Source organism: Physeter macrocephalus, chromosome 1 (genome assembly GCF_002837175.3).
Source record: "Physeter macrocephalus isolate SW-GA chromosome 1, ASM283717v5, whole genome shotgun sequence".
Classification (NCBI taxonomy): Eukaryota; Metazoa; Chordata; class Mammalia; order Artiodactyla; family Physeteridae; genus Physeter; species Physeter macrocephalus.
The window spans coordinates 80,149,839-80,172,801 of record NC_041214.2 but is presented as its reverse complement, the minus strand read 5'-3'; the positions used below and the strand labels follow the sequence as shown (position 1 = coordinate 80,172,801).

At 42.5% G+C, this 22,963-nt stretch overlaps 1 protein-coding gene and 1 non-coding gene across 2 annotated transcripts; one reads left to right on the top strand and one right to left on the bottom strand.

Annotated features, from left to right (window-relative positions):
• Positions 1-12,859: 12,859 nt before the first annotated feature.
• Positions 12,860-12,966, bottom strand: LOC112065057 (U6 spliceosomal RNA). Its single transcript, XR_002891814.1, has one exon. It is a non-coding gene; the product is annotated as a U6 spliceosomal RNA (small nuclear RNA).
• Positions 12,967-15,188: 2,222 nt separating this feature from the next.
• On the top strand, positions 15,189-16,652 carry SST (somatostatin). The gene is made up of 2 exons (XM_007101516.2): positions 15,189-15,437; positions 16,285-16,652. The coding sequence occupies exons 1-2, from the start codon at positions 15,300-15,302 to the stop codon at positions 16,495-16,497; spliced, it is 351 nt and encodes a 116-aa protein (XP_007101578.1). The 5' UTR covers positions 15,189-15,299; the 3' UTR covers positions 16,498-16,652.
• The last annotated feature ends 6,311 nt before the right edge of the window (positions 16,653-22,963 follow it).

Below are 22,963 nucleotides of genomic sequence, written 5' to 3'. Positions count from 1 at the left end.
AGGTGTGATATTGCCCTCCTATATGAAAATACCTTGTAGAAGATTCTATAGCTGTCCTAGATCCTGGGTATGCTGAGGAAAAGGGCAGATGAGGCAGATCTGGGATCCTCCAGGTGACAATGGGGCTGTGTGTCTCCATTCAGGGGGTGTGATGACCAAGGGGAGGCATGAGCAGTGGAGACAGCGCCTGTCTCGCAGCCCCTCCCCCTTGCCCAGTCCACGAGACCGCCCCACGTATTTGCTGTGCCTGTTCCCTCAGGCATAGCTGTGACTTGGGCAATTCGATTCATGGACTGACCTCAGATGACCCTGTGCTTATTATTATCTGGAATAGGAAAAGAAACTGTCCCATTCACACCCCTAATTGTTCTCTGACATTCACACTTTTCTATAGCTCATCTTTAGAGTTTCTGCCCCAAGTGAGACCTGAAAACTGAAGATGAAGTTCAAGGTGGTGCGTTTGTCTGGTGGAGTGTTTGTCTGGATGTGTTTCCAGAGACGGACTGCTTTGGACCCTGTGTCCCACCTGTCCGCTTCTGTGCAGGCTGGCTTTACTCTTCTCTGGCTTTGGCAGGGATCTTCTGGTGACTTGTCCGGATTCCTCTAGGGACCGAGAGCTAGGCAATCTGGAAGAATCTACCTTTCTTCGACTGGGTGCAGTAGAGGTACAGGAAGAGCATCAGACCGGTGTGTTTGTGAACCAGTGGGCATGTGGGGTTGTGTTCACCTCTGCCAGCTACAGAGGGTACTCAGCTGGGCCTGGGTAGAGCGTGTGCCTCACAGGGTGTTGTTCAACTGCAGACATATGGTGGCTTCTGGGAAGAGGAATGTCAGCAGGCCAGGTATCATGAGGTTTCCAGGGGGCTCCAACTGCTCCCAGCTTGATGAAGCAGCACCAGCAGCGCCTCTTACTAAAATGGTGGGGTATAAGGTTAGGGGTAGACTGCTCAGATTGTGTCAGGGGGAGAGTCAGGCCTCAGGTGGGTCAGCAAAGGTGAGGCCTCTGCGGTGGGCCTGGGGATTGAGGGATAAAGAGCCACTAAAAATAGAGTGGGGGTGAGGGGGGTAGAGTAGGTGAAATGAGATGAGATCTGAGAAAAATTCTGGAAGATGAACATCTCCTTCAGCAGCCACTTCTTTTCAGTATATTAATATACCTGTGTCTTCTTCATATTTAACTCCAATGACCCCCTCACTGTCTTCACTTCCCTTTTTACTATTGCCAGGTATTTTTTATGTCCTTCAAAGCCCAGTTTCTCAAAGAGTAGATTATATTTATCTCTACTTCTTATTTACTCCTTAGTTCGTGGAAGTCTCATTTCCATGTCCCTAAAACTGTCACCCCGCACCCCATTGCCAAAGCATCTCTATCTCACCTGGTCTCGCTGCTGCCTTTTGCACTCCCTCCTTGAAGATTCCAGGTCAAGGAGGGAGCACTCGGTCCTCCGTCTCCCACTTCTGTTTCGTCTCTGCTGTGATGATATGCTTTCTCTCAGCATCCCTTACGGGCTGGCGTTCCCTGAGATTCTCTCACCTTGCTGGTTTGCCCTCTGTTACATACACCCGCCATGACTTAGGTTTCTACTGCATATGAACTCCTGATCCTTACAGCTCCTCTAAGTATTTCTACTGGACTCCAGACCCACAGACCAATTGACCTGTCCGCTGGGAGATCCCTCAACATGACCAAAGCTGATCTCATCATTTTGCCATCCTGTTTGCTCCTCTTACTTCAGAAATCTGGGAGGTATCCCCTGACCTCTCTCACCTCCCTACCCTATCCTGCACGAATCGGTCACCATGCCCTGTTGAATGCTCTTCCCAAATACCTCTGAGGTTGATCTTTCTTTCCTTCCCATTTACTGCTGCCCAAACTCATCATTTGTGTCCCTTGCCTCTGCAGCCTCCTTCATTATTGTCATGCCTGTAGCCTCCCCTGCTACAGCCCACCCTCCACACTACCACTATCCTGGGTGATTTTCTAATGTTCGGATATGATCGGCTTTCTCCCCTGCTTGTGCTGTTTCCTCCTAGTGGATAAAACTTAGTCTCATTAGCCGGGCACACCTCATTTCCAGATACTAACAATACATACCATTTATTGAGAAGGACTCAAGAAACACTTTGCCAAAGAGCAGAGGCACCCACTAACATCTGGATGACAGCTGGACTTCAGGCCAGCATCTGAAGACAGGGAGGGAAACTGGACTTCTAGAAACCTGGAAACAGAAATGTCTGAAAGATGTGCAAAAATTATCTGCCAGCATGGAGAGAACTTTTGCCGATACGTGGTGTGAGATTAACCCTGTGGGCATGGACGTTTGTCACAGTGATGTGGAGTGAATATTTGTTCCTCATCTCTCATGAGGCCTATGTGACCTGTCAAGAGAGGCCCTTTCTTACTATTCTTATTCTTTTGTTTCTGTGTATATCCTGTAACTGCATCTGTGTTATAGGTATTACAAGAAGGCAGTACCCTCTAACCCTTGTGTGTGTCTTTGTGCTGATTTTATACCACTGAGTAAGCGTATATGGCTTGTGCTGATCGCTGGTCGGCAGTTGCTTGCAGAGTACCTGATGAAGAGGACAGTGATGCATGGAAAGGAATTTGTGCTGAGACTCAGGATATCTGGGCACCAGTTCAACAATACAGTGGAGTGAGTCAATATAAACCCATTACCAGTTCAGGAAAAACTTCCATTTTATCCATGTTATCCTTCCATTTTCATCCAAAAGTCAACATCTATCTACTCTGGTCTATTTTACTCCTGGTCTGTCCTAAGTTCTAGGATTACAAAGATAATTAGACATAGTCCCTGACTTGGAGGGCTCACAATGTGTGCTAGTCAATGCTAGGAAAGGGAACAACTTTGTCATACCTGGGGATGAAGGGTCAGAGATGGTTTCTTAGACCAGTCATGCAAGGATATGTTTTGTAGAAATGGTCAGGAGGTCAAGGATGGGGCTGATAGGGAGCCAAGGGCATCCCAGGCTGAGAGAAGAAAAAGGAAGACCCAGAGACAGAGCTTATTTCATGCTCAGGAAGAGTAAGCAACCAAGTACCAGAAGAGAACAGGATGGAACCAAAGAGGGATCTGGCAGCGCCGGCGAAAGAGGGCAGAAAAGCAAGGTGGACTGGAGTTAGGTAAAGACAGCTCTTTTGGCTCAAGTAAGGAGTGAGGAGGGAGCATGAGAGACATTTTATTATCATTTTTAGAACTTGTCTTTAAAAGCAAAAAAAACACAAAAAACAAAACAAGGTAGTGCTGAACAGCAATCCTACCCTTGTGTCTTCTACAAACATTTGAATGCCTACATATTTTATACTAAGCACTATGTATGTATTAAATAAAGGAAGCATTCAGTTTCCCCCTCTTTCTGATCTTTCTCCATCCATCTTTCTTTCACACTCAAGGAGCTAGAATAGTCTCAGTTCTCATCTTTAGGTATAGCAATGAATGAGCTCTTCAGGTGTGCTGTGGGTAAGGAGAATTTGGGCTGCAAGACCCAAAACTAACAACTGTGGTCAAACAACACAGAAAGATTTGTTTATTCAATACTGAAAATCAAGTCAATTAACTAATTGAATAATTAGTGAAAGTAGACAATTTGTTTCTGATCCTAATTGTTCCTAATTATGCTGAATTCGGTTGAGAACAATCAGAGTACCACCGATTTTCCGTTTTGCTTTTTTATTCCTTTTTGTTTGTTTCTACAATAAAAGTGAATTACTTTCATATGATTTAAATATGTGTACATCCACATTCATTATATACATATCGTAGTTCTTTAAACAAGAATAAATGTCCCTAATAAAATAACATATATAAAACTTCTGCTTATGTATGCTTATGTGTGTGTGTGTTCATATATCAAAGTGTTTATATATAAGATGAGAAAGAGAAAAGCAGCCTTGAGAGCCGGCCTGGCACTCCCAGCTAGGCCATGATGCTCTCCTGTTGAACATAACTCCACCGAGCAGCAACCAGACCAGACCACTCTGGGATGATACTAGATCAAGGCAAGCATAAGACCACTCCGTAGTCACATTTGAATATAGATAAGAACACAAACAAGGTCCAAACCACAAAACCGACTTACAACCCCCTATTCTGGCCACTATGAGGGGCTGCTACCTTACCAGTCACAGCTTTAGCTTGCTTCCTCTCTGTCTTCTCACCTTCTAGATAAGAATCATTAAGATTTCCAATCATAAAATATTCTCCACTTTCTGACAGCATCCAATCCAGAGCAAAGTCACTTACAACCTTCCCTCACCTGACACATGCCCCAGTGCTAGAGAGTGCCTGTTCTAAACCCTCTTACTGAGATGCTTCATGGTTCCCAAGGGCATCCTCCCTCTTTGCAATGAGTCAAAAAATCCAACTTTGTTCAGTGACACGTGTGTTTAAATTTAAAATGGGTGTTTCTAAATCTTAGGATAAAAATGAAATAAAATATATTTGCAGTTTATTTAGAAATTAGGGAGGAAAGCATCACATATAAAAATTATTTCTGTTTTAATGCTTCTTAGTTCCTTAAAAACTATTTCACAGTATTGTTAGACTTTTAAAAATCGTTTTCCCATAGAAAGTTATACAACAAGTGTCTATTCTAATACTGGTTATCTTTGCATCTTTAGAAAATACATTTTTTTTTTTTTTTTTTTTCGGTACGCGGGCCTCTGACTGCTGTGGCCTCTCCCGTTGCGGAGCACAGGCTCGGGACGCGCAGGCTCAGCGGCCATGGCTCACGGGCCCAGCCGCTCCGCGGCATGTGGGATCTTCCCGGACCGGGGCACGAACCCGTGTCCCCTGCATCGACAGGCGGACTCTCAACCACTGCGCCACCAGGGAAGCCCTAGAAAATACATTTTCATTCACATTCTTGTATCTATTTCAAGAAAGTTTCACAAGTTATTAATTCTTTTGGTAGATGGGGAAGAATTTCACATACCCTCTTTCCTGTCAACTTGGATTTCCAGTTTTGTTAGAATAATCTAGTATTTTATAACTAATTAATAAAATACTTGATAGCTCATACATTCTCTTTCAAGAATTATATTAGACAAATGCATTATGTTTCATAATATTAATTGAAGAATCAACTATTAAATCTTGTAGGTTTACTTCTCCTCACCATCTTTATACCAGCCGACTCCACTTTTGAGTTCTTTATTTTGATTTATTCTCTTCCTTTCTTACTTTTGTGAGTAATATTTTCAGAGAGAGAGAGTATGTGACTGGTCTGCCTATCTGAGAATGGCCTTTTTTGCTCTTATCCCTCCTAAAGAGATTGGCCAAGTATTACTTTTTATCATAACAATCTTTTTTTTTTCTCTCAAAACTTGGTAGGCATTATTTCAATGTCTTCTGGAATTTATTGAGGTAGAAAAAAAAATCCATTATCAGCCTAATGTTTCTTTCCTTTTACATTGCCTAATGTAATATATTTAAAAATTGATGCAATAACTTCACAAGTCTTGTAGAGAATATAAGCTGGAGAATTTCTAAGGTTTTGCTTGTTTGTTTTTTTGTTTGTTTTATTGTTTCTTGTCGTAACTTTGTCCATAGGGGAGAGAGAGGCATTTACTCTGATTCTTTAGACTGTTTTCATGTATCTCCCCATCAGCCTGAAGTAAAATCCTATTCTCTCCCTACTTTGCATTTGATTATGCCAATGAGGAATTTGCAGAGTTTGGAAGGTTTGCAAAATAGGTGGTTGCACAGGCTGAGTTCACCATCTTGAACCTCAAATTACTAGTTGCTAATTTGCATTTAAAAAATCTACTCCTGTAAACTAATTTGAATATTCACTAGAACAAGATAGTTATAAGTAAATAACTGATATAGATTTAGATGCATATTAGGTGATCTTTAAATAATTATTTTTTAATAATAAGTATACTTGTCTTTGGATTTGGGGCCCATGCAGATATCCCAGGATGATCTCATCCTGACATCCTGAACTGATTATATCTGCAAAGACCTTTTTTTTTTTTCAAATAAGTTCACATTCACAGGTTCTCAACACTGGCGATGACCTGGGGGCAAGGGAGCCCTCACATGTGAGACCTTCTTGGAAGCACCTTGCAAATGGAGTGAGATTTCACTGCCATGTGGGTTCAAAAAGGTGACTAGGTCAGTGACTCTGAGACCAGCTATAAATGTGACATTGATTATGAGTACAGGTTCATGAGGTTGGAGGGTATTCAGGTTAAAATTGAGGATGGTTTGTATTAGAAATGCGGTTTTCCAACTTTGCTTCCCCTTCAAGCTCTTTGTTTCTATGAAACTTTGTTGCAGAATCCTGTTCAATGAAATAGAATTCCTGCCACACACCCCATCCCCCTGCCTCTGCAGTCCCTGTGGCCTGTGTGCAGGGAGCCCAGGACCTAATTTGGGAAGCCTGGGAAGCCTTTATAACACAGGTTATAAAGTGTCTGAAGTTCCTTCTAGTGCTAATTGTTTGATTCTACAGCTCAGATAGTAATCTGTATAATTTCCTAGATTGCGACTTTTTTTCAAAGCCAAGGATTGAGTTTTGGTCATCTCTGAATCCCCAACACAGTGTCTGGCACAAAGTGCTCCATAATCAAATGTGTGAAGGAAGAGGTTTTTGTCTGAGTACTTCTTTACAGCCCTAGCACCAAGCACAATTCTCTCCGCATAGTGGGTGCTCTAAAGAAGTCGGTGAAGGAAATAAATGAAGGAATGAATACAATCCCGTCCTAAAATTTTAGATGAAGTTGTCTTCTACCAGCTGAGCCAGCAGAGGGCAGGCGAGCTCAGTTTAACAACAGCTTCCTCTGGGTGAGCTGAAGCAGCCACGCTTAGCTGTGGCCTTGAGGAGCAGGTCCAGTTGTTTCATGGGATTAGGAAATGCGCAACCAGAAAAGGATGGAGACACAAAGCATGAAGGCCCAACACATTAATCCCCAAAGTTTTCTCTCTAGGATAATACTCTTGTCAGGGAATAAGGTTTTGCTTCAGGCTGATGGGGAGATACATAGATAACAGGGCAGGAACTGTCAATCTTACAACATGATTTCAACCACTTGGGTGGAAGGGATTCAAGAAACTTCACAGAAATAACATAAAACTAAGAGAATCAGAGGATCTGACTCTAATACTAGTTATGTGGTTTTGAGAGAGACCCTTCCTTTCTCTTGAATTCAATTTTCCAACGTGTAAACACAGGGGAGGCACTAGATGCTTTTGAAGGTCCTGGTCTGTGGTTGGGTCCACTTCTGGCTGCAGTCCTGCCTCTGTCCTCAACAATTGGTATTGTGTCAGGAAAGCCAATGAAGCAGGTGCTTTGGCCCTGACGGGGCCAAGCCAAGTCCATTGTGCTTGGGGGTCCCCAAGACAAAGGTGGGAAAGAAGAGAACGGTAAAAGGGAGAAGGAACTGAGCAGGGTGAGATGAGAGAAGAACAGTGGTGGGTGGTGGTTTGTGACTCCATCATTTTCTACAAAGGTGGAGCCCATTCTAGTAGCAGACTATAATTCAGTTCTTAAAATATATAGACCTGTAAGTCAGAATCTTTGCAGTTGGGTCCCAGGCCTCTATGCTTTTAAAATGTTTCCCAGGCAATCCTGGTGTGAAGCTAGAGTTAAGATCCACCAGTCCTAGGTTAAGATTATAGTTTGAGAGTGGGAAATTGGAGCTGTAAAAGGGATACTTTCACTCCATGGGGCACTTCTGTGTTTATATAGCCCCTATCATGCCGTTTCAAAGGGTGGGGGGGGGGGGCGGGTCTCAGGAGCACCCTGAAGAGGAACTTCGCCATCTATTGTGTACTATTCCAGGAACAGGGCCATAGGTCTCTGGCCTCATTTCTCAATCCCCATTGGTCAAGACAGCTCTTCCCCTGCCAACTGCACTGGGAAGGCTCGTGCAAGACCTGAGACTTAACACCTTGTTTTTAGGAGGAAAATAGGGAAAGAGAACTGGGAGACGTTGGCTGGGTGGCACAGTCGGGCAGAGCACAGCTCGATTTCATTTCACTGGGGAGCTCTGAGCAGAAGCCATAGATCAGCAAGTGGGATGCTTCTGGAGAGTCCAATGGACCCACAAAGAGAAAGGAATCTGAGAGGATAATTAGGGGCAAAGTCTCCTTACTTCTCTCTGGTGAGAGAGGAAATGTTGGAGTGGCAGACAGGGATCTGACATCAGCCCAGCTCTGTACTAACTATGTAACCTGAGGCCTCCATTCCCTTGTTTGGTTGATATTAACACATGATCAAACAAGAAACTACGCAGAGGTGAGTCAGCAGTGCTACTCTCTTCTATTGTGTGCCAGGGACATACGTGTTCCTCATTGGTTGGTGGATGTGTCCTCCCTAGGCCTTCCAGTGAAGTCCCTTATCTTTCCAATGACTATATTAGCATATTCATATGACAGCTTCAGTTAGTTTTTAGCAGATAGGAACAATTACACAGAACAGTGTTTAGGGTTTTTTCCTTTGCTGAAGCTCAGAGATTACTAAGGGATCAATGGATATGTGTTCCTGAAAGTATCAGCTCCCTAGGGTTGGGGGTCAAGTGATACAGTCCTCAGTTACCTAGGCTTCACCTGAGGTTCGTTCTACCTACAGAATCCACAGAGACCTCACATATAGGTAGAAGAATTTGTCTTCTACTAAATCAACATTTTTCAGCAACTACTCTATGCTTCACATTCTTATGGTCTCTGAGGAAAATACAAATATGACAGAAACAAGATTTCTGCTCTCAGTGAAACTCTAGGCTCATAGATGAGACATACAGACTCTCAAGGAACAGAAATGTGAAGTGATCTAGAATGGTCTCTACTAGAGGCACAAAAGACACACCCTTGGGCACAGGAGGGGGCCACAGTAATTCTAAATGAGAAGCTCTTGACTTAAAGTAAGCTGTATGATGTTAACAGCCAGAGATGGGTCCAAGGTATTCCAGGTGGGGAGAGCAGAATGTACACAAAAGTGGGTGCAGGAAACTGCAGAGTGTGTACAGGGAAGAGCAGGTGGGGGGGGGGATGGGAAGGCGGAGAGGTTAGGAGTGACACAGAGCGAGACTGAACAGGACAGTTAGGGTCTGAGGAAACATGACCGCCAGGCTGATGTGTCTGCATTTGCACTAGCTGGCACTGGGGAGTCATTGAGAGCTTCTGAGCTGGCAGTGATGGGATAGAGACCAGAAAGGAGACTACTGCAGGAGACCAGGCCTGAGCTGTCATCACTCACCCACCCATGGAAAAAGTTCACCCCTGGGCTTCATTCAGTGACCCCTTCACCCTTCATTGTCTAAAGTGATCACTTTAGGCTAGGCTTTGTGGAAGTTGGTGAAAGCCAATTTGGCAGGAAAGTCTGGCTTCTCTACCATCAGCGACTCCAGGGGCATGAGCTGGCACCCTTCCAGCTGAGATCCAGCTCAGCAGAAGCCTTTAGAGAATCGCAAGCTCTCATTCTCCTGTTCCATGGTGGTAGGGTTGCTCTAGAAGGAAAGGTCCTTAGGGTATCCTCACCTAAGCACCCTTGCCCTTGGTCAAGAGGGGTCTGTGTGCTCCCTATAGCCTGCCCCCATCCCCAGCAGCACATTCAATAAATCTGCCTCTTCTCCAAGTGATCTCCCAAGTTTACTCAGGTCAAAACTGTCCTTTAGGCGGCTATAAGCAAGAAGACAATTCAGCATATATATTCACACTAAAGTGTTAATAACTATCAAGTTTCAATGTGCTACGTCTCCAAGAAAATGTAGAGAAGAGACAATTTTCTAATAGTCTAACAGTCATAGACTAATTCTAAGGGTTGAATTTCAGCACCGGTCTGCTGCATTTCTGTGAGAGATCTTCCTGGATCTTCAGATCATACCCTACAGTGTCCTCAGAGGAAGGGCAGTCTGACTAGTTGGGTCAGAGCATCACTGAGGACACTCCAGCTTCCAGAAGCTGGCTCATTGACTATCACCCCAGGCTCGGGCTGACGGCCTCCCTCTGGGCAGCACCAACAAAAACAGGACTTTATCTTTTCATCAGGTTTCATGGATAACCAAGCACTTTCACTTACACTGTCTGACCTGGTTCTTAAATCATATTATAGCAAAAGCAAGGATTATCAGGCCCATTTTAAGCAAGAGAAAACTGAGGACTTAAGTCTAGGGCCTCAGACATCCAGGCCAGGGCTTTTTATACTATACCATGTTGCTTTTCCCCACCGCCTATAATTCTCACTTTATTCTGGCTTGGAAGTAAAATGGTTTTTCACTTACAAAATGTCCAAGAGAAGTTTTTGTCAGAAATCCACTTCCTGCACTCTCAGAAATCTGTGGAACTTGAAAGCATTTTAGGGAATGTCTAGATCACTTGTTACCAATTGTTCTTCTCATTTCCTTAACTTGAGATCCAAACAAACCATTAGCATGTCTTGTCAACTGTACTTCAAAATAAACTTCAAACCTAACCAGTCCTCAGCTCCTTCATAGCTGTCACTCTTGCCCAAATACCATCTTCTCTTGGCTGAACTAGTCTGGGGAATAAGGTCCCCCAAACAAGCACAAACCACCTTCCCTTCCATGGAAACAGGCCTTGGGGGTTCGCTACAGTAGTCTCCGGTTGGAGGTATGAAATGCCTTTATGCCAAGCCAACCAGCTTGGGTATTTAAGGGAGAATGTGTCCCTTTCATCCTGGCTCCTCTTTTCTCTTAAATGGTTCTTAGACTCCTAAGTTATCTTCCTGACTCTGCTGCTCTCTTACAGTTAATTCTCCACTTTAGCAGAAGGCATTGATTTAAAAAAATCAAATCAGGTCAAAATCCCTTGCTCAAAATCCCCCAGTGGTTTTCTTACCATGGTCTTCAAGGCTCTATGTGATCTGGCCCCTGTCTGCCTTGCTGGTCTCATCTCCCAGCCCTCTCTGATTCACCCACTCTGTTCGAGTTCCCTTGCCTTGTTTCTGATGTTTGAATGTACCAAGCATGCTTCTACCTCAGGGTCTTTGAACAGATTGTCTTTCCACCTGACAAGGAAGTATCTTTATTCAGATATTTGCATGGCTAGCTCCCTCACCTCATTCAGGTCTCTGCTCAAATGGTTCCTCCTCAGGAGGGTTTTCCCCTAGTCATCATGCTTTATACCTTGTGCTAATTCTTAGCAACTTGAACATAATTAATTAATTGATGTGTTTATTGTTTGTCTTTCTCACTAGGACTTTGTCTATCTAGTTCACTACTATATTATGATTCTCTCAAGCAGTGCAGATTCTCAGTACTTATTTGTAGAAAGAATTTGAGTGAATCAATTTTACAGATGGAGAGACTGAGGTCCAGGTGGGGAGGGCAGGTCAGCACCAGAAGCAAGATGCAAGAGCAAATATTCCTTCTGATAGGCCTGTGAAATACCCGCTGCATCCGGCTTCCTCCCTCATATTACATAAAAGCCAGGTTCTTTTCCAATATAAAGTTCTCAATTTGAGAAACAGCATTTTAACATCACAGTGTGCTCTAGTTCGCCCCTTTATTTTCTCAAAGTCAAGCTTGTTGATGATCAGGGCTGGAAAGAACCACAAAGGTTGCCTATCAAGCCTTCTATTTTGCAGATGAAGAAACTAAGGCCCAGAGAGGAAGCCCCCAGCTGGATTGTGGCAGAACCAGAACTAGAACCCAGGTCTCTGGACTCCAAATATAGTTACTTTCTGCTTCCCTGCACTGCTTAATATTGAACACCTGATTACTCATAGATTTTATTGTCTCTTACGAAAATGAGTTTTTACTCCTCATATTGGCAGGTAGGCACCCCCAAAGGTACATTTCACAGGGAGGTGGGAAATCATATCCCGGTTGGAGAGCAGCACATGAAAGGGGCCTAGATGCCCCCTCGAGCCCCTTGCATCCTGGCTGCAGACTGCTCAGCCAGGAGGTGTCTCAGACATCCCTGAGTCAGGGGAGGAGGAAAGTTGCTAAACTGATCAGCAAAGCAGCCTCCCTCAACCTTGCCACTTCCTGCCTGCGTGCCCTTGTGTGAGGCAGAGGCAGCTGTGCTCTCAGGGACTCAGTTTCCTCCTCTGTGAGACGGGGCTAGCATGCCCTGTCATACTGGATGAGAAAATACTTTGTGAACCACAGAGGGCTGCACAAGGATGGGGTCTATCATTCTTAGTGACCAAGGTCTGGGAAATAGGGTCCCCAGTACAACCACAGACAGCGCCCCCCTGGCCCCCTCCAGCCTTTGGGACTTGGGAGCAAGACCCTGGAGGTCGGCTGCAAAGGGCTCAGGTTGGGGAAGTTTCCAGTGTCTTTGTGCTGAATCAAACTTTATGCAAAACTTGGCCATAGGGAGGGGGCTTAAGGAAGAATTTGTGTCCCCTTTTGTTCTTCTTTCTTTCTTAAGTGGCTCCTAGACTCCTAACAATTTGAGGATTATAAAACTAAACAAAACAAAAAGCCCGGAAGTCATCTCATCCACAGCTTCAGCACTTCAGCAAAGGTTTGAGGGAAGCCACCCAGACTTCCTATTCCCAAGTAGGTACTTAAACAGCTAAAGATCATGAGTATTTTTTTTTTTAAATACCAAATCATTCCATTTACATAAAGTTCAAAAACAGTCACAACTAACTTATAATGAGAGACATCAGAAAAGTACTTGCCTCTTGAGGGGCAATGGACTGAAACGGGGCACTCAGAAACTTTGAAGGTGATGAAATATTCTATATCTTCATTCCCACGTTGGCTTCATAGGTTTATAGGGGTGTCAAAGCTCACTGAACTGTACACTTGAGGCCTTTGCATTTTACTGTATATAAATTAGACTGAAATAGACTGAACTGAAATGTTTTCCTTTTAAGTTCTGATATTGCATTGTATGTTGCATTTTCTTTGTTCCTGAAAAATATGGAACGCTTTAAGAATTTGCATATCATCCTTGCTCAGGGGCCATGCTAATCTTCTGTGTATCGTTCCAATTTTAGTATACGTGCTGCTGAAGCAAGCACCATGAGTATTTTTTATGAGAAACAGCTGAGAAGGAAAGAGGAAGAAATGGAAGGAGGGGCTTAAGAGAGGAAGAGACTAGAGGCAGAGACTGGGATAGATATTGGGTAGGCCGAATGGGAAGGGGGGGAGACGTGCAAAGAAGGCAGAAGGAAACCAGATAGAACCAGACCAAAGTCAGAAAATGACTGGGGAGAGGGAAGTACAACAGAGAGGAATGAGGATAGGGAGTGGGGAAAGAAAGTAAAAGGGGGACTGAATAAGGAAGATTTGGAGAGAGAAATTCAGAGAAAGGTTTGGGAAAGGAGAAAGAGGAAAAGGGAGGATAAAATGTGGAAGGAGAGGAGCAGGAGTCTGGGGAGGGATGTAGAAGAGAGCATAGAGCAAGATGGAGGGGCTGCTATTTGTTCTACGGCTGGCTCCTGTTTTAGGAAAATTCTTCTCTATTCAATGGGGCTGCCAAGGGCAAGCCTTGAGTGGAAGAGATGTGAGATCATTTGAGGGTGCCTTGGGACAGTTGGGTTGACATAACTAGACTCTGAACCCGCAGCTTTAGGCCTAGGAGGGTTCCAGGATATATAGAGAAAATAACATGCATTGTGTTCTGCAGTCTGAGATCCATTGCTCTCCCAGACTATGCCAACACATGTGAGTGACTTTTTAATGCCTTACTTGTTCTAAGCCTTGTCTGGACTCACCAAGCCCTGGAAGCTTTAGCACTCCTTCCTGTGCCTTCTCTTATTGCTTTAGCTTACAGACACAAAAAGAAAAGGTGACAATTATTCAAGCCATTCAGGACACCTCCCAACCCCTCCTGCCTCTCAACACTGTGGTCTTGGTCTAAGTATTGAGAATACATATGTGATGCCTGGCTGGTGACAGGATTAGTCAAGTTGTCTGTTTCACTTGGCTTCTGAAGATACAGGATTTTTTTTTCAGCTCTTATGAACTTGAAGCTTATAAAATGTCAGCTCTTGAAGAGCCTGCAGGGATCACCTGGTCCATGCCAGGACATTAGCTGGCCATTCCTTGACAAGGAATTATTCTGGGGAAAAAAAAGAAAAGAAAAAGCTACCAGAACTCTGATCAGGGCAGCAAACATCTAACTAGACCACAACCAGAATTCCAGAACAGCATTTCTCAAACTTCCTTTGTATTTGTGTGGGGAGCAGGGGAGCACTGTTGTTACTTTTCTCACACAGAGACTTACAATAATGGTCACTTACATTCAGGGGGTTCCTGGACTTCTGTATGTCCAGACTGGGAGTCCCTGACCTAAAACTGCTACTACTAGCCAGGAATGCATTAGAAAACTCAGGGTTGAGTGAAAAGAATCCTGGTTTGGAATGTGGAGGTCTGGTCCTTGCTCCAGCTGTGTACTATGTGAGCCAGAGAATTTCACTGCCCATTTCTAGGCTCAGTGACTCAAACTCTGAGGTTTAGTAGATGTTTTCTGAGATTTCTTTCTAGTTCCAAGTTTCTAGCACCAAAATGAAGTCAATCTCACTTTTTTTTCCTTTAGCATTTTTTGTCACAGTGGAATGGCAAGCAGACTAGAAGTGTCTCTGCTGCTGAGAAAGAGAGATGGAGGGTGATTTTAAGGTACTCTTCCATTATAAGGAAAAGTGAAGTTCTTTTAGAGCCCCATTACATCTTAATCTACAAGACTCTTTACAGAGTTAATGGAGAAAGGGACTTAGTCCTTCCAAAATCCACATTCCATTTTCAAATCTGTTCTTAGAGGAATGCTTATGACATTCCCTGTCACAAAGAATGCTTGTAACCATCTCCACTTGTCACACCCGTATACTTTTGCATTTGGTTCTCCTAAAATGTTTGAGCATGATGATGGATAGAATTGTCTGGGTACATTTATGTGTATGCGGCTGAGTGTGATAGTGTATTTGCTTCTCCAGGGGCTGAGTGTTTGAGTGTGTGTAATTAAGCGTGCACATGTGTGAGTGAAATTATGGAGTGTGTATGTGCGTAGCACTGAGTGAATACAAAAAGATTGTGTAGATGGTGTGACGTGTGGAACCGTGTGTGCCTGTGCCTGTGCAGAATTTAATTTTTTTAAATAAGCCACTTTTGATTGTGTAGCCTCCTCTCACTTCTGTGATTGATTTCACGAGGGTAATGGTGCGTAAAAGCGCTGGTGAGATCTGGGGGCGCCTCCTAGTCTGACGTCAGAGAGAGAGTTTAAAAAGGGGGAGACGGAGGAGAGCATACAAGCCGCTTTAGGAGTCGCGAGGTTCAGAGCCATTGCTGCTGCCTGCGATCAGCTCCTGGAGTTTGACCAACAGCACTCTAGCTCGGCTTCTCCGGCGCCGCCGAGATGCTGTCCTGCCGTCTCCAGTGCGCGCTGGCCGCGCTCTCCATAGTTCTGGCTCTGGGCGGTGTCACCGGCGCGCCCTCAGATCCCCGACTCCGTCAGTTTCTGCAGAAATCTCTGGCTGCTGCCGCTGGGAAGCAGGTAAGGAGACTCCCTCGACGTCTTCTTTCCCCTCTCCAGAACCTCCCAACCTTCCCGAGCCTTGCCTCTGATCCCTTGGGTGAATTTAAGAGGTGCTCCCAAAGAGTACCGGTGCTTTTCTGGGTCCCTTAGCTACCAAAGCTCACAGGAAAACTTTCAAAGTCCAGAATCCCTTCTTACCTCTTTGTTTCCCCTGATCAGCGCAGTAGGTCACTGTTCAGGTGAGTTCTTTAGCATTCAAGAAAATTCCAAGACCTTGGTAACTGAGCTCGAAGGGATGATGGCATTTATCCCCGGTGCTGACCGCGGGAGGTGCTGACCCAGGTGCTGAAAGCACGGACCTCTGAAGCTGCTACTGTCCTAAGCACCACCTCCCTCCCATGCAGCGGGATTGGGGGCTAAATGGCACTCTACAGCCAGAACACAATATGTTTGCGATTGTGAAAGGTCTCGTTCTCCACAGCTGACTCAGTAAAAATGGTAAGAACAATTCTAGTTTGTAGCTCATTATATGGAAATTGAGTTAAACGAACTGTTGGCTCATGTTGAAAAACTAACGATCTATTTCTTTCTATGTGTGTATTTTAAACCTACAGAAGCAGAAAACTTGCAGAAACATTTGAGTTTTTAAAGCTTCTTTGTGTACTTGGTGATTATAACAACAGCCCTTGTTTTTATATCCTTAACCAATTTTAAGTGTGACAAAAAGTGCACAGCTGTGAAAATTGGGGTTTGGGTGTGGTTAAATCTGTTTTTCAAGCAGGCTTTTCCATTTCTTCTTCACCACCATCCTCATTCTTATCCCCCCTCTCTCTCTCTCTTTCGCTCTTCCTTCCACCCCACACAGGAATTGGCCAAGTACTTCTTGGCAGAACTGCTCTCTGAACCCAACCAGACAGAGAACGATGCCCTGGAGCCTGAAGATTTGTCCCAGGCTGCTGAACAGGATGAAATGAGGCTGGAGCTGCAGAGATCTGCTAACTCAAACCCGGCCATGGCACCCCGAGAACGCAAAGCTGGCTGCAAGAATTTCTTCTGGAAGACTTTCACATCCTGTTAACTTTATTAATTATTGTTGTCCGTATAAGACCTCTGATTCCTCTCCTCCAAACCCCGTCTCTCCTCCCTAATCCCCCCAATCCTCAGTAAGACCCTTGCATTAGGAATTGAAGACTGTAAATACAAAATAAAATTATGGTGAAATTATGAAAAAAAGGATTTTGGTTTCTTATTGAGTTAAACCTTTCTGTTCAATACTATATGATTAACTTCATTTGTGATCTCAGTCAAGTTCTTTGAGATATGCACTCCAAATCTCACAGACATACTGTTTAAAATTCCCTGTGGTAATAAAAGTTATGTTTTAAATGGTAACCCAGATAGTTTGGGTTATTTTAAACATAAATAATCTCAATTAACTCTATGAATTCTAGTTTTAATCCAGCGGTAGTTATTGGAAGGGGCTGCCACAAACATCAATTACATTTTAAATACACTTAAAATTATTGAAATGAGTATTAGTATTAATGGGTAGGCAGGCTTAAATGTCCAACTAACCACCAGGCTGATATGTAAAATAAATGATATTTTTAAAATGGAAGGGAAAAATCACTTAGAAGTTGGAGGAAAGAAGCTGGCTTAAATAGCTAAAATAAAGTTCTGAGCTTTTAAAATGTGTTTATAGTTTGTGAACATTTATCTAGAGAAGAACGTTGCTTTAATATCTTCTTTCACAATCCTCTCTGTAACTGAACAAGGTTAAATGACTGCTTCTGTTTTAAAAGTAAGCTCCTAAATTTTTTTGCTCAGGGGGAAATACCAAGTTAATTATAAGATTCCAACATGAGAGCTGTGGGTTGCAAGAAACATGTGTGTTGGGTCACCTCAGTGAATGCAACACTATTGAAGGTATCGGAGTACAATATCATAATTGCAAGACTTCTTTTGATTTTATCAAAGTGAGAGTCAAATAAAAAACTTCTTTTGATTTTATCAAAGTGAGAGTCAAATAAAAATGCAAACAAAAATAGTCAGTACCTGCTAGCTATTATTATTAGTACTATAATAACATACTAAGTGGTACTGCTCAAGACAGAGATAAAAACATTGCTAATTTAATTCACAGAGACCTTAAAAAGGTGTCCCTTTGGGGATGTGTGTTTTAACTACCAACTGTATTTCTGAATAACTGCCAGAATAAGAAACCAAATATAAACACAGAAACCCAGTGTAAATCCCCATAGTATGAACTTTCTGATGGGAGCATATAAACATCTAAGAGGAATTTCTTATTTTACAGAAAATATTTATGTTAGATAATACACATTTTTAATATGAACGTGCTTAGTGGAAGTTAATTCCTGAACAGCTGATCAAACAAGAGAAAATCTAAGCCACTTTACTAATCTCTGTGGAAACAGAACATCGTTTGAGGAACCGGTGCATCTTTTATTTACAAGGCATTTAAGAGGGAATTAGTGTGTCCACTTAGGGGATCTGTTTCTGTTAAATGCCTTATGCATTTCTGGTTACCAACCAACTCTATGGAGTAATAGCATCACATTATTATGATTAAAGCACAGGAGAGAACACAACTTAATAGTTTTCCAAGCAGTGCATAGATTGTATGAGAGCCAGGGGATTTTAAGTTTTTAGTATCATCTTTAGTTGTCAGTTCCCAACAGTAGTATGGTAATAATTGGCAAGAATTATATAGTCATGTGCCTATATATATATATATGTATTTTTTCTTCATTTAAAGATTAAGTTGAATGGAACATTTAATCACAGTTAGTTACATTTCAGCCTCATTTTTGCCGCCTTCAAAAGTAGAAGGCCATACTGGCAAGGGTACCCATATTCCTTCCAGATGTGACTGCTGTTTTGTGCTTCAACATTGACAAAAGTGTTAAAGGAGTACTGATTTTGGTCATTTTAGTTAAGATATGGAGCAGAGTTTTTTAAAAGATATATATATAGAAGGTTTCACTTTTTACTTCCCATTTAGTTCATTTGTGTTCCTCTTTTTGTTTGTTTTTATTTGTTTATTTTTGAATTTTATTTTATTTTATTTTTTTATACAGCAGGTTTTCATTAGTTATCTATTTCATACATAGTAGTGTATATATGTCAATCCCAATCTCCCAGTTCATCCCACACCCTCCCCCCCTTGGTATCCATACATTTGTTCTCTACATCTGTGTCTCTACTTCTGCTTTGCAAATAAGTTCATCTGTACCATTTTTCTAGATTCCGCATATAAGTGATATTATATACTATTTGTTTCACTATTTGTTTTTTCTTTAGTTTGATTCACTGCAAGAGTCTAGTATTCTAGCCTGCTTACCACCTAGCCACAACGAACTTTTCAGATTATATTTTCCTTCCTCTTTAATACAACCACAGGCTTCAGTAGTCCTGAACTACCTGCTCTTTCTTTTAATGGGATAGCTTGGGCAAGGTACTCTTCTTTTCTGGGCCTTGGTTTCCCCATCTGAAAATAAGCATACTAATAAAACCAATCCCTTAGAATTACAAGGATTCACCAAGATCACGTGTTTAGAGTTCTTAGTACATGGTAAACAGTTGGTAAGTTAGATGTTATAACTGGTGTTATTTTTTTTCTCACATGTGCTGTGCTTTCTAGACTCTCTTTCTTTGCTTTTGCTCTTTCTTGTCATTTCCACAGGTCCAAATCTAAGCCAGCCTTCAAGATTTGTTTTTGTTTTTGTTTTTTTGCGGTACGCGGGCCTCTCACTGTTGTGGCCTCTCCCGTTGCGGAGCACAGGTTCCGGACGTGCAGGCCCAGCGGCCATGGCTCACGGGCCCAGCCGCTCCGCGGCATGTGGTATCTTCCCGGACCGGGACACGAGCCCGTGTCCCCTGCATCGGCAGGCCGACTCTCAACCACTGCGCCACCAGGGAAGCCCCAAGATTTGTTTTATAAGCTTCTTGTTCCATAAAATTCTTGCTTTGAGCCCTCAATTGGGATATCTCCCTTCTCTATTAATCTGTATCTCTTCCAAGAGGTTTACTTATCACTTCCTGCCATTTATTATAGTTGTATGAGTATATGTAAGAGGGTGAGTATTTGTGTATGAACTTCCAATGAATAAATATATGTCAGATTCACATATAAGGTGCAATCAGTACCTCAAGCAATGCACATAGCAGGTTCTCAGTGTTCACTGAAGAATGAATGAATGATCCATGTGCTTGCAGTCTCAAGCGAAACAAATCTCTATTACTAGGCAATAACATTTTTTTTCTTAAGAATAGCACAGGAAAATGGCAATAGTGGCTATTCTATGTGATGCTGGTGTGATACAAGAAAGACATAGCACATGGTAATAATTTAAATAACCATTGAAGCGCGTGATTAGCAGACCCACTCATTTTGGAAGCTGCAATCAGTCCAGTTTTCTTTAACCATTTACAAAGTTTCTCAGTGGGGTCTGCTTAACTTGTCCACCAACTGTGGACTCACAGTTGTAGAGAATCAGATTCACTAACACTTTAACCACATTTGTTTATTTTAAGATCATACAGATGCACTCTTGGCCCGAATGCAAGACCAGTTTTTTGGCCTTGGCTCAAACTATTCTCAACATACAAACAATTCTGTTTTATGATGACCCAAAATACACCTTTAATTCTGAATGTTAGACATGAAAGAGGGCTCTGAGATCATCTCATACTCACCACTCATTTTACTGGAAGCTGACATATGGAGAGGTTACCTGTCCAAGATTAGTCAGTAAGTTGATGTAGAGTCTGGACAAAGCCCAAGTTCCCCCTCTTCCACCTCAGGGTTATTTTGATGATCTTACTACACTGCCCCCTCAAGGAACCTGACCTTCTGGATAATTGGTGTGTTTCATTAGTCTGAAGTGAATGCCAATTTTTCCCCTGGAACTTCTTCACCTTCCACCGAACAACTGGTCTGCATCTGAGGGAGAATAAGACAGGTGATACAAAATAGCTTCCTGTGGTAATAGAAAAGACATTAGGAAGAAATGGTAGAGATACTGAGGAAGAGGAAAAGAAACTCAAGGGAGACAGTCTTTGACTAAATTAGACCAAGAAGCAAGGAATTAGTCTGTCTTGGAGTGGAGACAGAGGGGTTCCCTAGCAAGTGGATGGACTCACACGAAGGAGACAGGATTGTGCCTGTGGGCGTGGTCTTCAGAGAAGTCAAGGTGCACATCCACAGGCCCCGGGAGGAAACACGTCAACGACCACCTCTGCTTCTTCAGTAAGTGAGAATGAGTGCCTTAATTTCAGGTGTTCACTTTCTTATTACCTAGAACGTGCCTCAGTGTTGAGGACTTGCTGGACACTGGAAACAAAATTTGTATGGTAGGGTCTTTGCTTTCAGGGAACCCAGTCTAGGAAGTAAGACATATTCCTTTAAAATGAGCAAATGCTACAATGGAGGTTTGTCTAGAGTGGTAGGGATAAAAGGAGGTGCCGGTAGCTCCCTTGCTTTTTTCTCTAAATATTCTCCTTATTGGTTTTTAAATTATTGTTCGAAAGTCTAAGTGATTTTACCCTTGATGGGATGAATAAATTATAGGTATATAATGATATAATATACACTTTTACAACTTAATCTAGGTTAGCTTGAAAAGTGTTTATATTCCTCTTTTGTATATGAAGAGGCTGAGAGTGAGAGAGACTAAATAACTCACCCAAGATGTCTCCAGCTGGTGAGCGGTGGAGCTGGAACCAGGTTGTCTGATTTCCAATCCAGTGCTCTTCCCACTGTATTTTAGGGGAAAGAGGTGAATTAAAGGGAAACTTAACTTGCTGGACAAATTAAGAGCATATCAGCTTCGGATCATCTTAATTTTGCTCTTCTATACATAATACAAAAGGGTATTACTACTCTTGCTGTCAGAGGAGAACTGGATTTAGGCTCTGGGATTGGGGTTTCGTTCTGTTACTACATTAGGAGCATTATTTCCAAGGAACTCTTTTTAATCTGTCTTTCCACACATTTCATATCATAGTTTTAGTTTTGCTAAAGGAATGAATAAACAGAAAAACAAATAAATAAAATTAACAACCTTTAAACACATCTTTTCCCACTCAATCTCACACACACAGGTTTTAGTACAACCTGGACTGTGGGCATTTTTCGCATGAAGTAGTTACAAATCTATCCGTCCGCATTTAGTCTACAGGTCAATAGCATCTGCCTCCCTTATGCCTGGGTAGTGGTCATATATTCCTCCCTCTGGCCTTGTAGGTATATCCTGTAAAAAGCTAGCCTGAGGCTGGGATTTGAAGACCTGAGAATTTTCACTGAAACTTATAAATGAGATGAACTTTTACAAAGTAGGCTCTTATACCACTGAAGTTGATACACCGTCAAGGTCTCAGATAAATATTCTAGGTCATGTAAGTGGCCACCTCATTCCTATTAGCTTCACATGTCTCTGGAATATGGTCCATTAAGATGGTGAAATTGTTATTTAGAGATTAAACAGCTCATTAAAATAAATAATATTTCAAAGAAATTCAGGCTTTTAAAGTAGGGTTCAAATAGTTAAGAAAGATAATGTGTTCCCAATTAATGGCTATTTAATTCTATCTTTCCTGTATAAAAAAATATATAAAAGTACATTTTCCATTCCAATGCTACATTAGGGTCAAGTGGCACATCTTATGAAAGAAACATTAAGCTACCCTACAATTGCTGTCCCTGGGTAATGATTTATTTGACTACCAAAGGCACATCATGAAAGTCAAGATTACAAATTTAACTAGGACATAGCTCTTTCTTCTTCATTTTCCCATCTATATTCTCCCACTCACTCCCCAAACACAAGGATGAAAGACAATGATTTTACCAGACTTATCATCTTCTTCGTCCTCCTTTTTATTTGTTATTATACCTGGGTTAGCATGATATATTCATGACTAAGAGCCCTCAAGTTCTATGGCCTTCAAGAAATCTGGAAGCTCTTAGCTCTCACACTCTTTTTCTCATGTGATTTATGAAAACACTTATTCATGGATCACCTATTGTGGATCTCTGCAGTGGACAGATTTCTGATGTTGTTGCTGCTGCCCTTCTCCTTCTTTCTCCTCTTCCTCCTCCCAGTTCTTCTCTAATATTCACTCTTCTCTTTGAGAGCAGCATCCTGAATTATTTTTTGTGATCCACCCCACTGTGCATGTTCAACTGTGTGGTTGGAATGGGAATGACTCCACCTGCAGTCCAGGATGGATACCAGAATGGATTAAGCCACTCAGAATATATCAACCCTGTTCATAAGGATTGGTTCATGGCTTGGGCACATGACCAATCACAGTGAAACTTAAGACTTTTATGGGCTCATCTGGGGCATTTCTATCTCGCTGATTGTGGATGAGGAAGCATGAACATTTTTGTCGACTGTATTGAGACTGCCAGTGTAGTCTGAAGGCTTGTGCTGTAGAAGGCAGAGTGATGAGATGTAAGAAAACTGGGTCTTTGGTGGCCTCATTGAAATACAATATTAAGCTTATCACAAACAGCA